Below are 19,940 nucleotides of genomic sequence, written 5' to 3'. Positions count from 1 at the left end.
TCTATAGAATCTTTGCGAACGCACTAAGAACAACGAAAGAATGCTCTACGCCTGTTTACACTAGAAGAATTTGATGTAGTGGGGATAGAATGAGCATTCGCTCGTTTGATGTAAATCGACCTTAATATGAACGCGCGTAAGAAGTTATACTTCTTTGGCATTATTAAAAATAGTTTTTGATTGCACGCAAATAATTAATTACAACTAAATAATCAAAGACTGGAAAAGGAGTCATTATAGTCCATAAAGTTCAGTTTACATTTGAAAAATTAAATAAATAAATATTTATTATTATTCTCTTACATTAAGTGTAACATAAATTCTATTATTATTCGAATGTTGTTTTTAAATTATGTCCGTAGCATCTTCCGTGGGCAACTTCATTCTGTTAATTTTGTGTCACGGTGCGCGCGCATCGTAAAATTTCACTCTCATCAATTTTTCATAACGCACCTAAAGTAGTATAACTTCAAAAATGCCCCACCCATTGCCATTTCTGTTGTAGGGCATAATGTAACTCTATAACTTTGTTTTTATAGCTTTTTATTACATCAATTTAAATGTGAACATAAATTACTTTGATTGCACTAGATGCAATATAATCAGCTTGATTGCTTTTGATTTATGATCTAGATTTTTCCTTGACTAACGAATTAGAGATGGGAACGTGTCATGTGTCACTTTGACAATTAACCTTCGTGTTGTTATATAACTGTTTTTGTACCCTTTTTAAATTAAACTTTAAATATTATGACCACTTAATGGTAGAATAAGGTAAAACTCGACGGGGGCGTGATCTGTCATATGTCACTTTGACAATTGACTTTCGTGTCGTTGTAAAACTAAAAGGCCCTTTTAAATGAAACTTTAATTAGGAATTGTTAACCACTTAATGGTAGCATAAGGCAAAACTCGATATGGTTGCGTGATCTGTTGTGATATGTCACTTTGACAATTGACTTTCGTGTCGTTGTAAAACTAAAAGGCCCTTTTAAATGAAACTTTAATTAGGAATTGTTAACCACTTAATGGTAGAATAAGGCAAAACTCGATATGGGGGCGTGATCTGTTCTGATATGTCACTTTGACAATTGACTTTCGTGTCGTTGTAAAACTAAAAGATTAAAAAAAACAATTATTTTAGTAGTAGGCTAGATCGGTCAGGGTTTGTAAGTTGTTGACGCTTAGTTACTGAATAAATCTGTCATTTTGGGGATGTATTTTTGATCATTGTTTTTAAACATTGAATTTGTTCATATTGTTTACAATATGAACAAAAGAAAATACACGAGTTTTTCCTCCGACTTTGATTTTGTTTCTATTGGAGTGGAGACTCTTGGGCTGTGTTCAAGTGCAGGCGCCAATTAAAGATTTAAGTGGGCGCCTGGTTGCACCGGTGAGTGGTGACCCCAGACAATGGTGGTGATTTCTTCAACGTCTGAGAATCGCAATACAGCGAGATACTGCTGTAAATTAAGGGTAACACTATCACAGGGACGAAACTTTTTATATTTATTTTCTAGACTTAAAGAAGTCAATACGTAGGTAACACTGAAAATGTTTAGAACTGGCCAGGTAGAAACATTGCTAATGAAAACTTATTTTAAATTTCAATTTTAGAACTCTTTGGTAACCTAATGTATTTTGCATTCATTTGTCATTTGTTTTTGTGAATTGGCGGCAAATCTAAAACTCTTGTTTCACGTGAAAACGAACCTAACGCGAGAAAATTGTCGGTCAATGATTTATTATATTTATGACTTTCGTTGTGGGCTTACTCAACAACAAAGCTATGATAGGCTGCTGATTTTGATTTTGAGTGTAATTAGTAGTGTTTGTCAATTTATATAATTATTTATTTGAAACTTACAATTCCAAATAAGAGAAGGTATATTATATTATATATTAGATATTAATAGAATAATAACAAGAGCAATTCTTACCGACATACAAGGGACTGCACTGGTGAGATTGAGCGACCAAAGACAATACCGTGCGTTAGGAATGGACGTAACTTGACACCTGTCAACGCGTTCTTTTCGTATTTTGTTCTTAACAAAGTGTCGTTTCAAAATAAGCGATAATGTGTTTTTATTTCTGCCGTAACCAAGATAACTGCGGGCGCCTGCGAGGCGACGTGCCATTAATATATGTATTTTATATATTCACTTAACATAATAAAGCAAGAAGCCTTATTATGTTCAGTGTTTAGGCTGAAAAAGGTTCACGTTGAGAAAGCTGGATAGAGTTTTCTCCAAAATATATCAGTAAATGTTCGTTTGAAAATATTAAATTAACTCATACTTATTGGTCTAGTACTTAGTTATATACACGTGGAATTATTCTACTCTATTGAACATACACAAAACAATTACACGTCTAATTGATAATACTGGATACGAAAAAAATAGGAGTTTTTTGGCGAAAAATCTGAATTCATTTGAAAAATCTTAAAATTTTTCTTAAGTAGAAGTTTTTTGAAGAAAAGAACAATTTTGGGTGCTGCGCTTCTAAACAATGACTTGGTGGAAAAAACTTAATAAATCACATCATATATTACTTAACGGGAATATAGTTTGTGCCTACCTTTTTATATAACAGTGATACATCCGCCCATGGGCACTCAATACCAGAAATAAAAAAACAAAACCTGAATTCATTTGAAAAATCTTTAAAAAAAATTTAAATAGAAGACTAGAGACTCAACGCATTGAAGTCCGACGAAAGAGCTTGTATCCATCCAATTAATTTAAAAAAAAAAATCGTTAATAATGAAAAAAGAACCAATACCAATCACATAAATACACAATAGTATCTAATAAGGAAGCAACAACTTCCTTATTATTTGTATTAGTTTTTTGTTAACGTTTTATTATTTTCGAGCGGCTTGATCCCTTGGCGTTGTGTTGAGATGTGGTGTCTCTCTGCTTCTACCGCATTTACCATGGAGACACGATTCGTGTGTTCAGAGGAGTTATTCGGATACCTGCAGCTTAGTTTCATCATCGGAGGTCTCAGCATACGAAATTCCACTCATATCACCTCGTCGTCCGTCGTTCAACAACAGCCTTGCGATTCTGTAACTCACTTTTCTCACAGCGGTTTTCGCAGCGGCGGTCGCGCTCAAATCAGTCGTGAAGCCGTGAAAACCGCTGTTTTCGAAAAGTGAGTTACAGAATCGCAAGACTGAGCGTTTTTTCAAGAAACGGGCGTGAGTGTATGGATAAATATGCTTGAGCGGCACTCCGTGGGCGCATTAGGAACTCAACGGAAGAAATACATCGTTTGCATACAATTCGTGTCTAAAACTATACAAATTGTGTAAATAATCCACTGAGTCAGCTATTAAACAATTAATAAATCCTGTTAACTTTCTTTTACTTGTAATTTTGTTAAATTTCTATATCATAAAGCAACAAAGTGTAAATAAATCATCTTCTTGTTATAGTACCATCTCCTTGCGAAGGTTGGCGATCATGTGTAGTTTAATTTTGGGTGCCGCGCTTCTAAACAATGACTTGGTGCTTTGAACAAACTTAATAAATCAAAGTCAAAAATCAAAATCAAAATACGTTTATACAATTTAGATGCGTCTTAGCGCATGCTTATGAATGTCAAAAACGTTTACAAAATTCGCAAAAGAGAAACCCTCCCTCCCTCTACATTACAATTATTTAAAGGAAAATGTCACAAACCACAACGTCATTAAAGTTACACAAGTAAAAAAAATATAAAAATCCCTTCTGTTATTTACCACATTCACCATTACACACAAATCAAATTATAAGAATATAATTACAACTATTGCCAAGCGTTTTTATCTTCCAGGTAGGCATTGACTGTGTAGTAAGTAACCTTTACACATTAAGGTTTTTTGATATGTGTCACAAATCACATCATATATTACTTAACGGGAATATAGTTTGTGCCTACCTTTTTATATAACAGTGATACATCCGCCCATGGGCACTCAATACCAGAAGAACTTTTAAGAATTGGTACTCTCTCGTATCATTAATAATTTTAATAACTTTTTTATGTTTGTTGCAGGTAATACGGGGTGTTCATATAGAACCAGCTCATTTAGTAAAGAAACGAAGTATAGACCAACCATTAAGGATAAGTATAGTTTATGACCACTCTGTATATAGGTAAGTTATTTAAAATATAGTAATAAAATAAATAAATGGCGCTACAACCTTTTTAGGTCTGTACCTTAGATTTCTGTTTTCATGATTATTTGTCAATCAAAGGCAAGAGGTGATCAGCCTCCTGTGCCTGACAAACACCATCGACTTTTTGGTTTTCTCACGATGTTTTCCTTCACCGATCGAGCGAATTTTAAATGCGCACCTAGAAAAGTAAATTGGTGTATAGCCAGGGATCGAACCTATGACCTCATGGAGCGTCGCACAACCACTAGGACAACACTGCTGTTAATTTGAAATCATATAGTCATAACTAAATTATTTAACCATAATTTTTTTTTATTTCAGATTAGAACAAGAGAAATTTGAAATGATAAATGTGAGTATTATTTTTAGTTTAAATGCTCTGGTCGTAATTTATATGTAGTTAAATCAGAAACAATTTTTAATAACGCTTTCAGCATTCAGTGTAGTGTCCATGGGCGGCACTTAAAATCAGGTGAGCCTCCTGCCCGTTTGCCCATCAAAAGCAAACTATTAACTACTGTCGAATGCTCTTGGGCTGCTCTTCAACTCTTCTCCATACCTTGAATTGAGCGCTTGGCCTAACTTAATACAGTACAGGGTTCAAGTCGGTGGAGTATATATTGGTTAATGCTCATCAATGAAACAGCGAAATTATGGCAATGGCTGGAGGGTGTTGCCTCCAAACCAAGGACCCATGTGCTGTAGCGATGGTCTATTGATGGTGAAATTTAGTATAAAATAACAGGATTTGTTTTATTGTTATTCATTTTTAACTATGATTACTATGTAGGTTAAGCATATTATAAATATGTATGTGTGTATAAATAATTATTAAATATCTGAAGGAGGCAAACAAAAATGAAAGAACGGGTCATAAATATTGTAAATAATAATATTACCTATGTATGATTTTAAAATAATGTATATTTTTAGTATAAATATTAAGAGGTGGAAAGGAGTCCCTGGGGGTTTAGTCAAGATGCTTTAACAGTAGTGTATGTAGAAAGTCGAAAACTAAATTTGTATGAAAATCTGTTGACACGAGCTGTCTGAACGATCTTCATGGACACGAATGAATGGCCTGTTTGAGAAAAAATTAATAAAATAAAATATGTGTTATTAAATATATTCCTCTAATAACAGTATTTATAAACTCACTATAAACTTTTTATAGAAAGTGTTATAACTTTTAATTAATTTCAAAGCCAGAGATTTTGTTTTAATGAACTGGGGGCAAACGTAAAGTTTTTATTGTTTAAAGACAGTATACTCCTCCCTCAAAGGCCGGTAACGAACCCAGTAAAATGGGTGCCCATGCCTGGCCCCTTTCGGGGGTCCCGTCGTTTGCCCCCCTATCTAATAAAAAAAGGGCAGGAGGCTCACCTGATGCTAAGAGATGAACTTGCGGGTGCGTTGCCGGCCTAAAACTATCCACCTTTTTAGGTCACCCTCTTCTTCTTCCCCTCCTTCCCATATGTCTTTAAAGACCTTTTATCTGTGGTCTCAATTCGTGTGTGCACCACAGAATAATATTTTTTTTATTGAGTTTTGATGCGGCGGTATTCATTAATTAATAATTTTCAGAATACAATACTACCAGATGCTGTGAAGTTCTGGGAACAAGCTTTAAAAGTGAGGAAAACCGGGGGACCAATTAGACTTAATAGGTAAGTGTTATATTTAAATTATGGAGGATTCCTTATTGAAGTAAAAAGCTAAAGCCTGCAAATACAGGGGTCTAGGCTCCGTGGGGTCACCTTTAAGGCTTTTTAAGGAAATAGCAAAAAGGTTAGTCGACATCACAGGAGTCCAAAGAGCTGGCAGCTACCTCGGACAAAGAATTAGTCTAGCTATTCAACGGGGGAACGCTGCCAGTATTTTCGGAACCTTGCCTAAAGGGACTCCTTTTAATAATATATTTTAGTTATTATATTTTAAGGTTAGTTATTGTTTTAAATTGTGTTAGTATTAAATATAATAATTTATTATTTCTTCTTCTTGTCTTTCTAAGTCATTTAGGGTTATAGGACTTTTGAATTCCATAGGTTTTCGGGATACGGGAGTCATCATAAAAATACCAGTGATCAGAATTCTATATCATCATGTGATCAGCCTGTCTGACACGCCCTCGCTTTTTGGGACAAACGCATACTTTTGTAACGATATTTCCTATTTACGAGACTTAAATTCGGTGGCGGTTGTGATAAATGTCAGATATATGTTAAATAAAACACTTTGTTCGAAGCTGGGCAACAACTGAATTTAATTGTTTAAAACATGAGCTTATAACTAAGATAACATTAGGGGTAGTGGGGTTGCGACGCTGGATAAACAAAAAACTAACTTGACTTATTGAAGAGTTCGTAAATGATAAATCTAAGTGACACTTTTGGACATTATAGGGAACAATTTATGAGTGTGGTAAATACTAAACGGCTTATTTTGGCTTCAATTATGCGATGATTGCTAACATTTGGTTTACGCTTTTAATTATTTACTAAAATATATATACAGTGTAAACTCTTTATAACCAAAAACTCTCTATAAAGTAAAAATGAGTTAAATTTGTTTGGTTTAACACAAACCCAATACTTTAATGCACTCTTTATAACGCAACAGCCATTCTCTATTACGAAGAAATATTTTCGTATTTAGACATCAGACATTACTTAAGTGTAATTGTTTTTATAATCAGCTTACAAAACTAACCTTTTGAGGTCCGAAATTTCTAAGAAAGACACCTGAGGTCTTAAACAGCCGTCTCGCCTTTGTTATTGTTAATTGCATTAACACGTGTGCTATTATTATTATTTAAATTGCCTGTCATAGCAAAACACGTCTGGCAAAGTTAACAGAATATATATGTGTAGAAAAATTTACCTATTGATTGTAATAAAATTAGAAATTATTGTAATTGGTTAAATTTGGTTATTTTTTTTCTCTTCCCTCCGTATAACGGCAATCTTTATAACGAAAAGAAATGCTCGGTCCCTAGAAATTCGTTATAAAGAGTTAACACTGTATATGTAACTTAACTAATGTTAGGTTGTATAACTCGAGCGACGAAGTACGCATAGAGTGTCCTTCGGTGCTGTCGTACGCACGCCAGCATTAAATAATTATTAAAGTTTCATTAATATGTATTTGCTAAACTTTTACTTTTAAAATGAACTTAAAAAACATTCATGAATTTATCAATTAAATGATTGAGGACATAATAAAACAAAAAATACAAAATAATGTATGTTTAATAAACATAATATATACACAACTTTATAAACATATTTCTTCCAATATCAACTTCCATGGTTGTGTATAACACAAGTTCTTGAGTATACCATATCAGTACACAAAAGCGGTATTTCATATCCTATCATGCTGTTGCAATTGGGACAGTAGTGGTTCTTGTACTTGCAGAAGTCGGTGAGGTAGATGCAAAAGACAATGGGCAGGCATCTGGAAGGAAAAACTTTTAGATACAAATGCGAACTTGGACATGAGTCAGTAAGAGATGATGAACCAATGGTAAATCAAAAATCTTAAACCAATTGGTGGACCCAATTAGATTATAGAGGAGATAGATAGAGGACAAGTCTTTACTTATACTATAGAAAATTCATGTATGACGTGGTGTACTTATTAAATAATAAATCAGTGGCGCTACAACCTTTTTCAGTCTTGGCCCTAAGATTTCTGAATCTGTTTCATGATCATTTTTAAATCGAATAGGCAAGTAGGTAATCAGCCATGCCTGACACAGGCCGTCGACTTTTTGCGCCTAAGACATGTCGGTTTCCTCACTATGTTTTTCTTCACCGTTCGAGCAAATGTTAAATGCGCACCTAGAAAGAAAGTCCATTGGTGCACAGCCGGGGATCGAACCTACGACCTCAGCTATGAGAGTCGCACGCTGAAGCCACTAGGCCAACACTGCTGTGGTGTCCATATATAAGTATATTTATTGGGGTTGGTAATTCTAACTGCCATGAGTAGCTGGAGTTTATGAATTCTCCGAATGATGGCTTACTTTTCTGTCTCACGCTGGCTGGCTGGTCGTATCATGGCGTTGCACCAATGGACCAACCAACATTTGCACCTACGGCTACATCGTGAGGAAATGGATGTTTAAACCCAAATCCCAACATGTGTCATGATCAGGCTGATCACCTACTTGTTATGTTATGTTATGTCTTTGAAATAAAAAAGAAACGGATGCAATCTGACGCCCATGTGGAGTTGTAGCGCCACTGGATTATAATTAGCACTTACATAAAAAACACAATAGCAGCAATAACATGCGTTAGAACTCCAGATTCTCTTATCACAATCGTGTAGACCCTTGTGCGACAAAAGGGGCACGTGATCAACTTCCTTGGAACACACCCTGACAGCTGGTGGCCTCTGAACACTAAAAAAATAGAGACATTTATATCGTTATATGTTTTCTAAAAGATCCTGGATTCAGGTCGGGTTATAATAGGCTATTTATAAAACAATGTGTAAAAAGACACTACTCTTAAAAATGTTATGGAGTAAAATTATCATTTATCGAAAAATCCATAATTAAAGTAATTATTTCAATCACGTGACCTCCAACGGTCACAGATTGGTCGATATTTGACGTAGCTTCTAAAAGTCTTGGTCCAATTTTAATAATGTCTTGGGAGTTTAATTTCGTGGGAGACTGTTATTGCTCGAAATAATTGTGATAATAATAATACACCAATAAAAGGTAAGAATCTTGGCGTTTGATTACGTGTTTACGAGCATGCTACGTCACCGGAACCGGTGCGACGCCATCTTGCACCGCGTTTTGGCGGGTTTTTCAAATTATGAATTTTTATAGTTTATTAAATTTGTATAGTTTTTATAGTCAATCTGAAATTTTGTTGAAAATCTTTGTAATTCGTCTTCTGATCTTCTTACATGCCACAACAACCTCCTTGTCGATCATAGGGTAGGTAGAACGCTTACATCTCTATGACTCCGCAATAGGCTCTAGCGGAGTAAAGATTTTTCGCTTTGGCTACTTTGATTTCTTTGATAATTCCAAGGTTAAGGAAAATTATTGTAGAGTAGATTTTCTTTTTGTACAAAATGTTGCGGGTATTCCCATATTGTAAATTTAACAGTAAATATATTGGTTATAAAACTCACCAGGGCTCACTGGTGCAGTATTTCTATCCCCTTGCTCGTCAATTTCAGTATATGCTGGTGGTGGTTCTGGGATGTCCATAACTGGGAGTGGGGGAAGGGGAAACCCGTCGTCTGGTTGAGTGTTGTATTCCGCTGGTGGGGTGTATCCTGTAAGTAAGAAGATGCAATGGATCACTATTACCGAGATTTCAATATTACAGTGTAAACTCTTTATAACGACATTCGTTACAGGAAAAACTCTATATAACGTAAATAGCTATCAAATTTATTTGGTTTAACCCAATACCCATACATTTTTCTTCCCTCTCTATAACGAATACAATTGCTCGGTCCCTTGAAATTCGTTATAAAGAGTTTACACAGTATTTTGACATCTGACTGCAGTCACTGTGTTTTATTCCCTAAGAAGCTGCGTATAAGTCTGGGACTCGTCCCCCTAACACTCTCTAGTACCAGTACCATGAGTAATATATTTATTTCGTAAACCTACAACTAACATAAATTATATAAAAAAACAATTATACTAAACATATAGGCAAAGATGGAATACATAAATATATACTAAAAGGTTCAAACAATTACGAAAGGAAAAATTCAATATAACATTATTAAATACTTTTAACTAAGTTATACCTAATTGTGATGGTGTGAAAGTGAGGGTGTGTATGTGGGGTGTTCTCATGATGCAGGTTTAGCGCTATGGATATTCTTAATACTTTATAAGCATATTCCGCGATAGCTTTAACAGGGGTTAGGGGGTTAGGGTAGTAGGACTCCTTTCTCCGCAATTAGACTCCTAATTGGTCCGTTTTGCGTACGAGTCCTGGCTAACTTAGCCAGCCTAGCTCCTTCCAGAAGCACAGAAGTCTCCTGGGCACTTCACAGGCTTCCCGGAGCGACCTCACCGTTCCGAGGATTTTTTCACGTTGATTAGCCACAGCCACGCATTCCAGGACTAGCTTTAACAACTCAAGTCTTAAATCGTTGTCCGGGCGATACAAAACTGAGTTTTTTGCATTGTTGATGTTGATGTGAGGAACGTGAAACAAAGCACGTTTACGAGTCTGGTACGCAGAAACATGGTAGTATTCGTTTTTACCGCACGGAATGGGTACATTCCCCGGGTACCACTACGAACGCTTACAGTTACGCTTATACATTTCATCGGAGGTAATGCGCGCCTGTCCATAGATAATTCAATTTATAAACGCTGGTTATAGACTCTCCAATTACGTAGGTAAAGACCTAGTACTAAAATAAAGAATCATATAGCGTATCCGACAGATGTTGTCCTGTACACACGTCTTACATACAAAAAAAAATGTGCGTGTACTAGTGTACACACGTTAGAAGTGAAACTTCTTTATGACCTTATTTTTCGAAAAATTATCTATATGCAACTAACTTTACAGAAATTGGTTAAATAAAGTTAAATGAGATAAAGTTTAACAAAAGGCTTTTAATATCACAGACTTGAATACAAATAATACAATTATTTCATTTTACCTTATTACCACTATAAAGATTATTACAGAATTTCATAAATTGTAATATAATTTTTAGTATCATTGTTATAGTTATTATAAATGTTTGTTATTAATGGTTTAGAATCTCTTCGAATCAACCGTGGTAGGGACGAGAAAAAGACGCGCGTAACGGTCAAATGTGACGCGTAACCGAGACAGGTGACGCGTAACCAAAAAATGTTACACTAAATTTTTTTCCAACCCCGATAAAGAAGTTTCACTTCAAAATTCAAATAATGTAAATCATTCTCGACTCCACTTGAACACACAATAAAATTCATCAAAATCTGTCCAGCCCTTTAGGAGGTTAATTACGAACACATGTACAGAAGATTTATATATATACCAGCTGTTTATTTGCTGTATAGATAAATAACCTAGATACCGACTGCAGCGCACTCTGCCGGGATGACTAGTGAATCTAAACCATCCAGGGCGCCATCAAAACGCATACAAAAATAATCGGTCCAGCCATTTAAAAGGAGTTCATTGTCATACACAGGTACAGTATAATTATATACATATATCAAGATAAGGTATATAAACAGTAGCGGCCTTCACTGGAGTTCGAACAGGAGTTTGAAGGTATCTAACGTACTTACTTGGACTCGAAGGTACAGGCGGTGCAGGCCGGGTGAAGCCTGCATTTGATATGGCAGATTTTGTCACATCTATCCTTCTATTCTCAAACTGGTCGTAGAAAATTGTTTCCTGTAAATGTTATTTCTAAATTAATTAGTGATCACCACAAATTTACAGATTCATTCAGATAACATAAATTAACAAGAGATCTCCAGGTAACCCTAGTAAGGTAAAAGAAAAAATAAATACTAAAAGCAATGTTCCAAAAGTGCATAACTATATTTTAAAAAATACAGATAACAATATACTTTTGTCTAATCTACAATGTAATTTTAAATGTAACAAAAATATTAAAAGGATATGTACGGTTACTGGGTCATCGGGGTGCTTTATATAAAAAAGGATTTTTTTTATTTTTTATTAACCACTCGCGTACAACAATAGAATACTGCCTACGTCTGGCTGTACTCTCGGGGCGTAATTCCGACGAAATACGATTATAAAACGAAGAAAGCCTGAGTGGGCAAAATGTATTGGCTCGTATCTAAATGGAATCACACTAGGATCTAATATACATAAAAATAAAATCAGTAGCCCCCGAGTGTTCAATATTAACAAAGAACGAAGTTAAAACAGCGTTATATTGTTTCTTCAATCTTTCCTTGAAAGTATAACATGAGATTCAAGCAGGATAAATAGGCACCTCCTGTACAGGCGTGATCTTCAATAGACCGCATCTCAGTTAACATCATATGGGCCAAACGTCTTCCCGGTTTACTGCTATGCTTCATGCATGTTATAGAACGGTTTACTGCTAGGTAGCGCATTGCACATACTTTCCATCAGGCGCAATTTTTCTTGTTACAACAGCGCGCGCCGCTTATTTTCCTTCACCGAATGAACAATTAATAATATAGGTTTGTATATTGTCAAAAACTACTAAATAAGACAATTACCTCGACATAATTTTGGGTAGGTTCCCGGCCATAGTTGTTTGAATCTGCTGTCCTTATGGAGCTATTCTGACTTGTAGAATGTGTCTGAAAGTGGTTATAATAATTAAATACTCGTCAAGATAAACAATAATGGTTTTCATTTTTGTTCTCTGAATTATAATTTGTGATGAAATTTCATCTGCTGCGTGGCTTAATTTAATTATAATTTATAGGATAATTGCTTTTTAATTTCGGTGTGTGGAAATTTTAAGTTTTGTTAACCTCTAATAAACTCTTATTGAGTTCATTCAATATCTCTGTATGTCAAAATCCAATATATTTTTGACAGACAAGAGTTACATTTAGCGCTAAATGTAGTTTCTGATCAGCATGACTCTCAACTCAAATCTCTTTAATAACGTGACAGCTTCTCATTAAATATTATTAAAAAAAACTTCCAAAACTTAATACTAACCTGTTGACTGTTATGAGTTCCAGGTATTTCAATGTAGACCGAATTGGGTAAGGACATCCGCCTTATCGGCGGTCTGTCTATAAATTGTATTACATACGGTCGATCCGTCCTCTGTTCCATGTTGACCTGTTTCGGGAATGAATTTATAAATTCGGGTCTTAGGTCTTAGGTCCTATATTAGTATTGGTTAGTAAAAAAGACACGCTTCAAGAGACTGATGATCGACCTCCAGTAATGGAGAGGCACTAAAAGAAGAAGAAGTAAAAAAGTACCTATTGTTGGGCATGCACAGCGTGACAACTTAGAACCTACGTGTCGTTCTTTGTTACGGCATTTATTTATTAATAAAAGCTTGGCAACACTGATACATTGGTACAAGAACATAATTTTTTTTTAATGTAACAAGCACTTATAAGCAAACATAAGATACACGAAGAGACAATAAAAAGAAATTAAACTATAAAAACTAAACGAAAATCGATTTTGAAGTGTGTGATAGCAACTATAAATATCCAGACTAGCTCGTTTATCAGAATGCTTAATCTAGACATCGGTGAGTTTTGACCGAAACGCGTTCTCCGGAAAGCAGGGACAAATCGACTATCTAGAGCTATACGAAATTTAAATTTTGTTAAAAGTTGGGGCAATCGACCTGATTGATAAATAACATAAATGCAAACGATACATCAATTAACTTTATTTTGAGTTATCACGAGCACAATGCGTCATTGCAACTGCAAGTAAGCGTCTCCACAAACATACCTACAGAACCTCGATAAGCCCAAAAGTAACATGAACATGTTCTAGGGATTACGAAGCGAATTCAACGCCTGATTAAAACAGGTCTTATGGGCCTACACGAATAAAATGATTGACAATACGCAATTAACAGAATAGGTTTAACTTTTGGGTCGCATTTTAGTAAATACAAAATCAAATCAAATTAAAATCATTTATAGGTAACACAATGTAAACTTATGAACATCAAAAAAGAAATACATATTAAATGCTTCTAATTTCACATTTACTGCCAGTTCTGAATTGTCTTTAATCCTAATACCAATTTCCAGCAGTTTCTAATAAAATAATATAAATAATAATAATAATAAATTCTACCTAAGATATTTTTGTATAAACTTTTATTGCAAAATCTCATTAAATTTTTTTTTACTAAGTTAGATGAATTGTGAACTTCATTTTAATTTGTGCTTTTGTAGTTATATTTTATTTATGCAAATTGTATTGTCGATTCATCTTTTGTAAAAGTATTGAAATTTGTTTCCTTTAATGTAACTTTGATGGAAATATCATTATTAAATAATGAGAACAATTATGGACCTAAACCACCTCCCCGAGGAGTCCTCCAAAATGATTTCTCTAAATACCGTTATTTCCGTCTAATTATACAATCCTTTCGTGTACGATAGTGAAATACGAATACATTCACAGTAAGGGTCTCTTATTTCCATATTAACTTTGAAACGATTTGGAGGATTTAATGAGCTACCCTGCCCTTTTATATATTTTATGTAAATGTATGTACCTGACGTAATTATTCTTACTTTAACATTTCAAACACTTCTAAAACATATTTTGAGCCACGACATACCTATATATCGGGGCAATAGCGCTGGTATCGGCTGCCATTAGTTGCAACCAAGTCTGTTGTACGGTTGTACCCACTAAAACCCCACAGCTGTACCGCCACATAGACGGCTATATCACTTAACATCAGCTACGCCATGTTATATATAAAATAATCTAAATTATTCACTATAATACGTTTATTTTGATCCATATCAGATAACTTATCGTATTTAATTTAGTGACTTAGACAAAACGAAGCGTTGTTACATGTAAACGATAAAAAATCATATTTATTTAAGATAAGTTTAGCTATTCTGTTATCTCGCTCACAAAATCTTTATAACAGTACAATTTGATAAGTACTATTAATGGAATAATGGTGAAGAACCCAAATGTTCTTCACGTACTTGGATTCTTAGGGGATATGCGTGAAGGCCATTTGCGATACCAAAGTACAGAACCAGTTGACTGATCCCCGTTGAAAACGTTGCGCCTACTGAATGCTATCTCCGAATATCGACATCTTTATAGATCAAGAGCCCAGGACTGCCAGACCTTCGTCATTTTATAAAAACTGAAAGTTCTTCTGTGCGTGTCCCCTATACAGGTAAGAACGACCAGAGACTATAGAGTTTGGGTAGTGGTTACTTTGGCAGATAACAGGTAGTAAAGACCTACAGCGGACTTTCAATGTGTCTGGCAGGGTATAAAAACTGTCCGGCTATTGAGGTATCATATTTTCATAGGTAACATAAATAAAATTTAGCTTTTATACTCTAACGAAAGTATAATTATAATTAATTAATGTTTAGGGGTGTCTGGCAGGTGGAAGCAACTGTCATAAGTGTCCGGCAATGTATGACGATATTTATTAAGTTATACCTAATAAAATATAAAAAAATTGAGCTTTATACTTTAAGGGATTTAAGGTACTATAAAGTAACCACTACCCAAACTCTATAGTTACTGGTCGTTCTTACCTGTATAGGGGACACGCACAGAAGAACTTTCAGCTTTTATAAAATGACGAAGGTCTGGCCTAAGCAAAGAGCCCTGGGCTTTTAGGATATTATTTGTTCGTAGAGTGAGTTCATAGCGATATTAATATTTTATTTTTTCGACATTATCATATTGGTACTGTAAGGATAGGTTTGTTTTGCGAAAAGAGTTACAAGAATTATGTCTTCTTGGTAATCTTCTACATTTAATGCTCCTAATCACGCTCTTACATAATTACAATTTAAATTTCTTCTGTACAAACATTACCTGTCCACATCGTATCACTAACTTAAATAACTACTAACTGACGTGAGACTGATCTTAAATTAAATTATCATGATTCATGTGCACTTTTTATTTTTCATGAATCCTTTATTAGTTTAGTTTGTTTTTTTGTTATTTTTTTTTTCTTCAACTATATGTCATATGTATTTTTGCCTACCTTTATCTAATTTAATACATTTTTTTCTTTAGTGGTTGCCTGGAAGAGATCGTTCGAAAGCGTTTAAAGGCCGCCAGTAGCCCTTTTCATTTAATTATGTTAAATTTTTATATTGTAATGCAATGAAGTGTAAATAAATAAATAAGTACTAACATTAATGAAAATATTGATATATTACAACAATCTTCCTTTTTACCGTAATTTTATTACGCTCTTAATTAGGTTTTAGTTTTTTTTTAATTTATTGTTCTCTGTTATATAATTGATTAAGCATGTTCTTTTAGCACTTATAAATGAATAGATTAGAGCAGTATTGGTCTAGTAGCTTCAGCGTGCGACTCTCATAACTGAGGTCGTACGTTCGATCCCCGGCTGTGCACCAATGGACTTTCTATGTGCACATTTAACATTCGCTCGAACGGTGAAGGAAAACATCGTGAGTAAACCGACATGTCTTAGGGTGAGATCTATAGTGCGCACTTAGACTTTGCTCAGACTTAACTATAACCATTCTTTACTTTTTTAAAGGATAATAAAGAAGGTATTGCATGAAATGAAACATCAATTTCTGTCTTAGCTTGAGCTTAGCTTAATCTCACCGTTAAAATGTCTATAAATATACTAAATCATAGTTTAACCTTAGTGTTTTTCGTAAGTAAAGTCTGAGCAAAGTCCAAGTGCGCACTATAGATCTCACCCTTAGACCCAAACAGTCGACGGCGTGTAGGCACAGGAGGCTGATCACCTACTTGCCTATTAGATTTAAAAATGATTACAGCAGATTCAGAAATATGAAGCCAAGACCTAAAGAGGTTGTAGCGCCACTGATTTTTTTTATTTTTAAATAAATAGAATACGGTGTTAAAACCATATGCGGCCTCAGATGACATTCTTTTTTGGATCATTTTCATTTCAAACTTTCTGACATGTCTACGATTTTTGAATTTGAGTTATGCCAGTTTCATCATGATATTTTCCTTCACGCAGCATTGCATTATTGGTTTTTTTAATAGGGCTAAACGGGCAGGAGGCTCACTTGAGGTAAAGTGATACCGCCCATGGACACACAATGCCAGAGGGCTCGCGAGCGCGTTGCCGACATTTTAAAAACTGTTACGCTCTTTTCTTGAAGAACCCTAAGTCGAATTGCATTAATGGGCTGGTTCCACGTAAAAATGGCCTTAAAAATACTTAGTTGTGAAACGGTACACAGCCGTGATAAAACAAAGCTGCCAAAATCGCCGTAATTTTCGTATCCGTTACTTTTTTACCAGAGGGCTCGCGAGTGCGTTGGCGGCCTTTTAAGAATTGGTACGCTCTTTTCTTGAAGGACTCTAAGTCGAATTGCTTTAATGGGTAGCTGGTTCCACATAGATGTCATCATAAATGGCCTTAAAAAATACTTAGTTGTGGACCGGTACACAGCCGTGATAAAACAAAGCTGGAAATTAATTATACGCTTTAAATGCGCATAAAGTCGTGCAAATGCCGTGCACGGCCGGGGATTATGACCTCAGGATGGGAGTCGTGCCCTGAAGCCTCACTAATAATTGAGGCCAACACTACTTAATTCCTATTTAATTAATATTTCAATTTTCCCAAAAATACAGAGTACTTAAGGAAACTTTATTTATTTATTTTTTTATTCAGAAAATTCACAGCACAATACAGAAATAGATGTATATATGTCACCGTAAAATTGTAAACACCGTTAGATTGTAATCTATCTCGCGAGATTGTAAACTGTCGAAAGATTGTCAACTCAACATACTGCTTGCAATTTAACGTATTATTATTCGGTAGTTATATGTAATTGTTGGGAAGTAAAATTAATCTGTAATTGACCAAAGAAGTTTGAATGATAACTAAGTTAGTGTAGTACAATCTACCGAATACCGATAACCGATAACCGATAGATTACAATCTAACGGTTTTTACAATTTTACGTTAACATATATATATATATATATTATTATGGGCCAATTACAAATCTTCACATATAGTTTTTTTTTTATACAACAAGAAGGTAAACAAGCCAAATATTAGTTTGTAATACAAAAAAGAAAAAACAGAATCTAAATCTCAATGCATTTCATTCATCAAGCTTAAAATAATTTTGTGTTAAAGCTTTCCTTTTCCTTAAAGATTAAAGGCTGGACGCAGTTACGAGCCTTCTGGCAATGTCCATGGGCGGAGGTATCACTTAACATCAAAAACAAAAGACCTGTCTAACTAAGCCTAGCTCCTTCCAGAAGCACATAAGTGTTCTGGGCACATGGCATGCTTCACTTAAGAAAGACTATATAGGCACATTTCTCAAATTCAAAATTGAATATAAAAACTCATTATGCGTGTAAGATTTTTGCCGCAAACAAAAGCTTGAAAACTACAATCCTTTATAGATTGTTAACAAGTGTGTAACTTCAGATTTCTATCTAGGCGCATCATAATTGTTTAGTTGCTATGCCTAATGCCACAGACACAACAAACTTATAAAACTGCGCTTGCGTCTTCTCAGTATTCTCAATTTACGAGAGTTTCATCGACATCCGCCGTTCCACAACTGAGCGTTTTTCAAGGCAGTTTTCGCCGCGCAACTATGTGGAACCAGCTGCCAACTGAAGTTTTTCCGAACCAATTCGACTTTGGGTCCTTCAAGAAAAGAGCATATCAATTCTTAAAAGGTCGGCAACGCACTGGCGAGCCCTCTGGTAAATAAGGTAACGGATTCGAAAATTACAACGACTTCGGCTAGCCATACAATTAGCTCGTCGACTTCTACCCTCTCATTTATAACAACTAAATTTATTAACACTTGTGTAATAACACAATGACTGTACAATGTACAATGAATGATTAGCGGACTAGATACTGAAACGTTTAAAATGTGATGTCAAGGCAGAATACAAAATATACCATCCGTATCACCTCGACGTCAGTCGTTCTACAACTGAGCGTTTATTAAGGCAGTTTTTGTACCACCACTATGTGGAACAAGCTGCCCACTGAAGTATTTCTGAACCGATTCCACTTCCTTCAAAAAAGGAGCGTACCAATTCTTAAAAGGCGTCTAAAATTACGACATTACGGCCGTAGGGCCCTTGTCGATAATTCCCGCTTTTGTCTGAGGTTTGTCTTCAGCTAAAAAATAAATATAGTTTAAAAAAACTATAAAACACAGCGCTCTGTGCCATATTTTTCGTCTATGGAGCAACCCACGCTTTTTCACAATAATACCAGTATTTTTTGTTCATTATTATTTTAAGCCTAAATTAGGAATTATTATTAACTTTTTAGTTTGATGTGCTTTAAAAGCGTGTTTTATAGTTTTTTTAAACTATATTTATTTTCCACTTTTTAGTCCTAGCAGCAATACGTGTTGTTTCAATTTAATCGTATTGCTTTGTGGACTTAAAAAATTTCATTGTTTTTTCGAGATAAACCTATGAAAATATTATATTGTCGCTGATTCTTTATAAGTGTACAAAGTTTGAATTAAATCTGTCCGTTTAAAGTGGGTCAAAATCGAGTCCGAAGGAGTCGATTACATACATACATACATACATACATACAAATGAAGCTAATATAAAGCGTGTAATAACCACGCCGCTACACGTGTTATTCCTCACGATGTTTTCCCTCGCCGTATATGCGTATAAAAAAATCCAAAAATCCTACTAGGTCATTATTATATAAATAGAAATTGAGATAATACTTACATTTTTGAACACCGTGTTATTGTCACCTCATCGCAGTACTGGTTCGACAACAATGCCTTATCAGTGATAACGTTATCACTTGAATCTGATAGAGGTACAAATTACAATTAATGACGCAATTGTCAGCATCTATGGTCAATGTTCGATTTCGAATAAAAAACATATATTTTAATTAGAAAAAAATGCAGCATTTTATAAAAAATCCAGTGTTATTTTAAGTTAGTAAACTTGGTTCAGTTACATATACAATATACATATATATTTTCGTTAAATATAAATTTGGTCCCTGTGGGAGTGTGACTTGAGCAATTCCTCGCTGTATTGCGATACTTATTCGTTAAGC

General features: G+C 34.7%; 2 protein-coding genes across 6 annotated transcripts in view; one reads left to right on the top strand and one right to left on the bottom strand.

Moving 5' to 3' along the window:
- LOC125061407 (leishmanolysin-like peptidase) overlaps positions 1–19,940 on the top strand; it is an 86,635-nt gene that overhangs the window by 46,687 nt on the left and 20,008 nt on the right. For all 4 annotated transcript variants that reach the window (XM_047666856.1, XM_047666854.1, XM_047666855.1 and 1 more), the window contains exons 2-4: positions 4,051–4,151; positions 4,497–4,527; positions 5,760–5,842. In XM_047666856.1, coding sequence (XP_047522812.1) covers positions 4,051–4,151; positions 4,497–4,527; positions 5,760–5,842 — 215 coding nt within the window. The remainder of the gene's footprint in view (positions 1–4,050; positions 4,152–4,496; positions 4,528–5,759; positions 5,843–19,940) is intronic.
- LOC125061409 (lipopolysaccharide-induced tumor necrosis factor-alpha factor-like) lies at positions 7,406–19,675 on the bottom strand. 2 transcript variants are annotated; one of them, XM_047666859.1, is made up of 7 exons: positions 19,598–19,675; positions 12,851–12,976; positions 12,397–12,480; positions 11,461–11,569; positions 9,333–9,479; positions 8,445–8,583; positions 7,406–7,631 (listed from the first exon to the last, which is right to left on the bottom strand). In XM_047666859.1, the coding sequence occupies exons 2-7, from the start codon at positions 12,968–12,970 to the stop codon at positions 7,472–7,474; spliced, it is 759 nt and encodes a 252-aa protein (XP_047522815.1). In that variant the 5' UTR covers positions 12,971–12,976; positions 19,598–19,675; the 3' UTR covers positions 7,406–7,471. The 2 variants fall into 2 exon arrangements, with proteins under 2 accessions (XP_047522815.1, XP_047522814.1); XM_047666858.1 differs by lacking the exon at positions 19,598–19,675 and adding an exon at positions 14,460–14,570.

The sequence above is a fragment of the Pieris napi genome, chromosome 23 (assembly GCF_905475465.1).
Source record: "Pieris napi chromosome 23, ilPieNapi1.2, whole genome shotgun sequence".
Classification (NCBI taxonomy): Eukaryota; Metazoa; Arthropoda; class Insecta; order Lepidoptera; family Pieridae; genus Pieris; species Pieris napi.
Note: the sequence above shows the minus strand (reverse complement) of the source record. Positions and strands in the feature narration are given on the sequence as shown.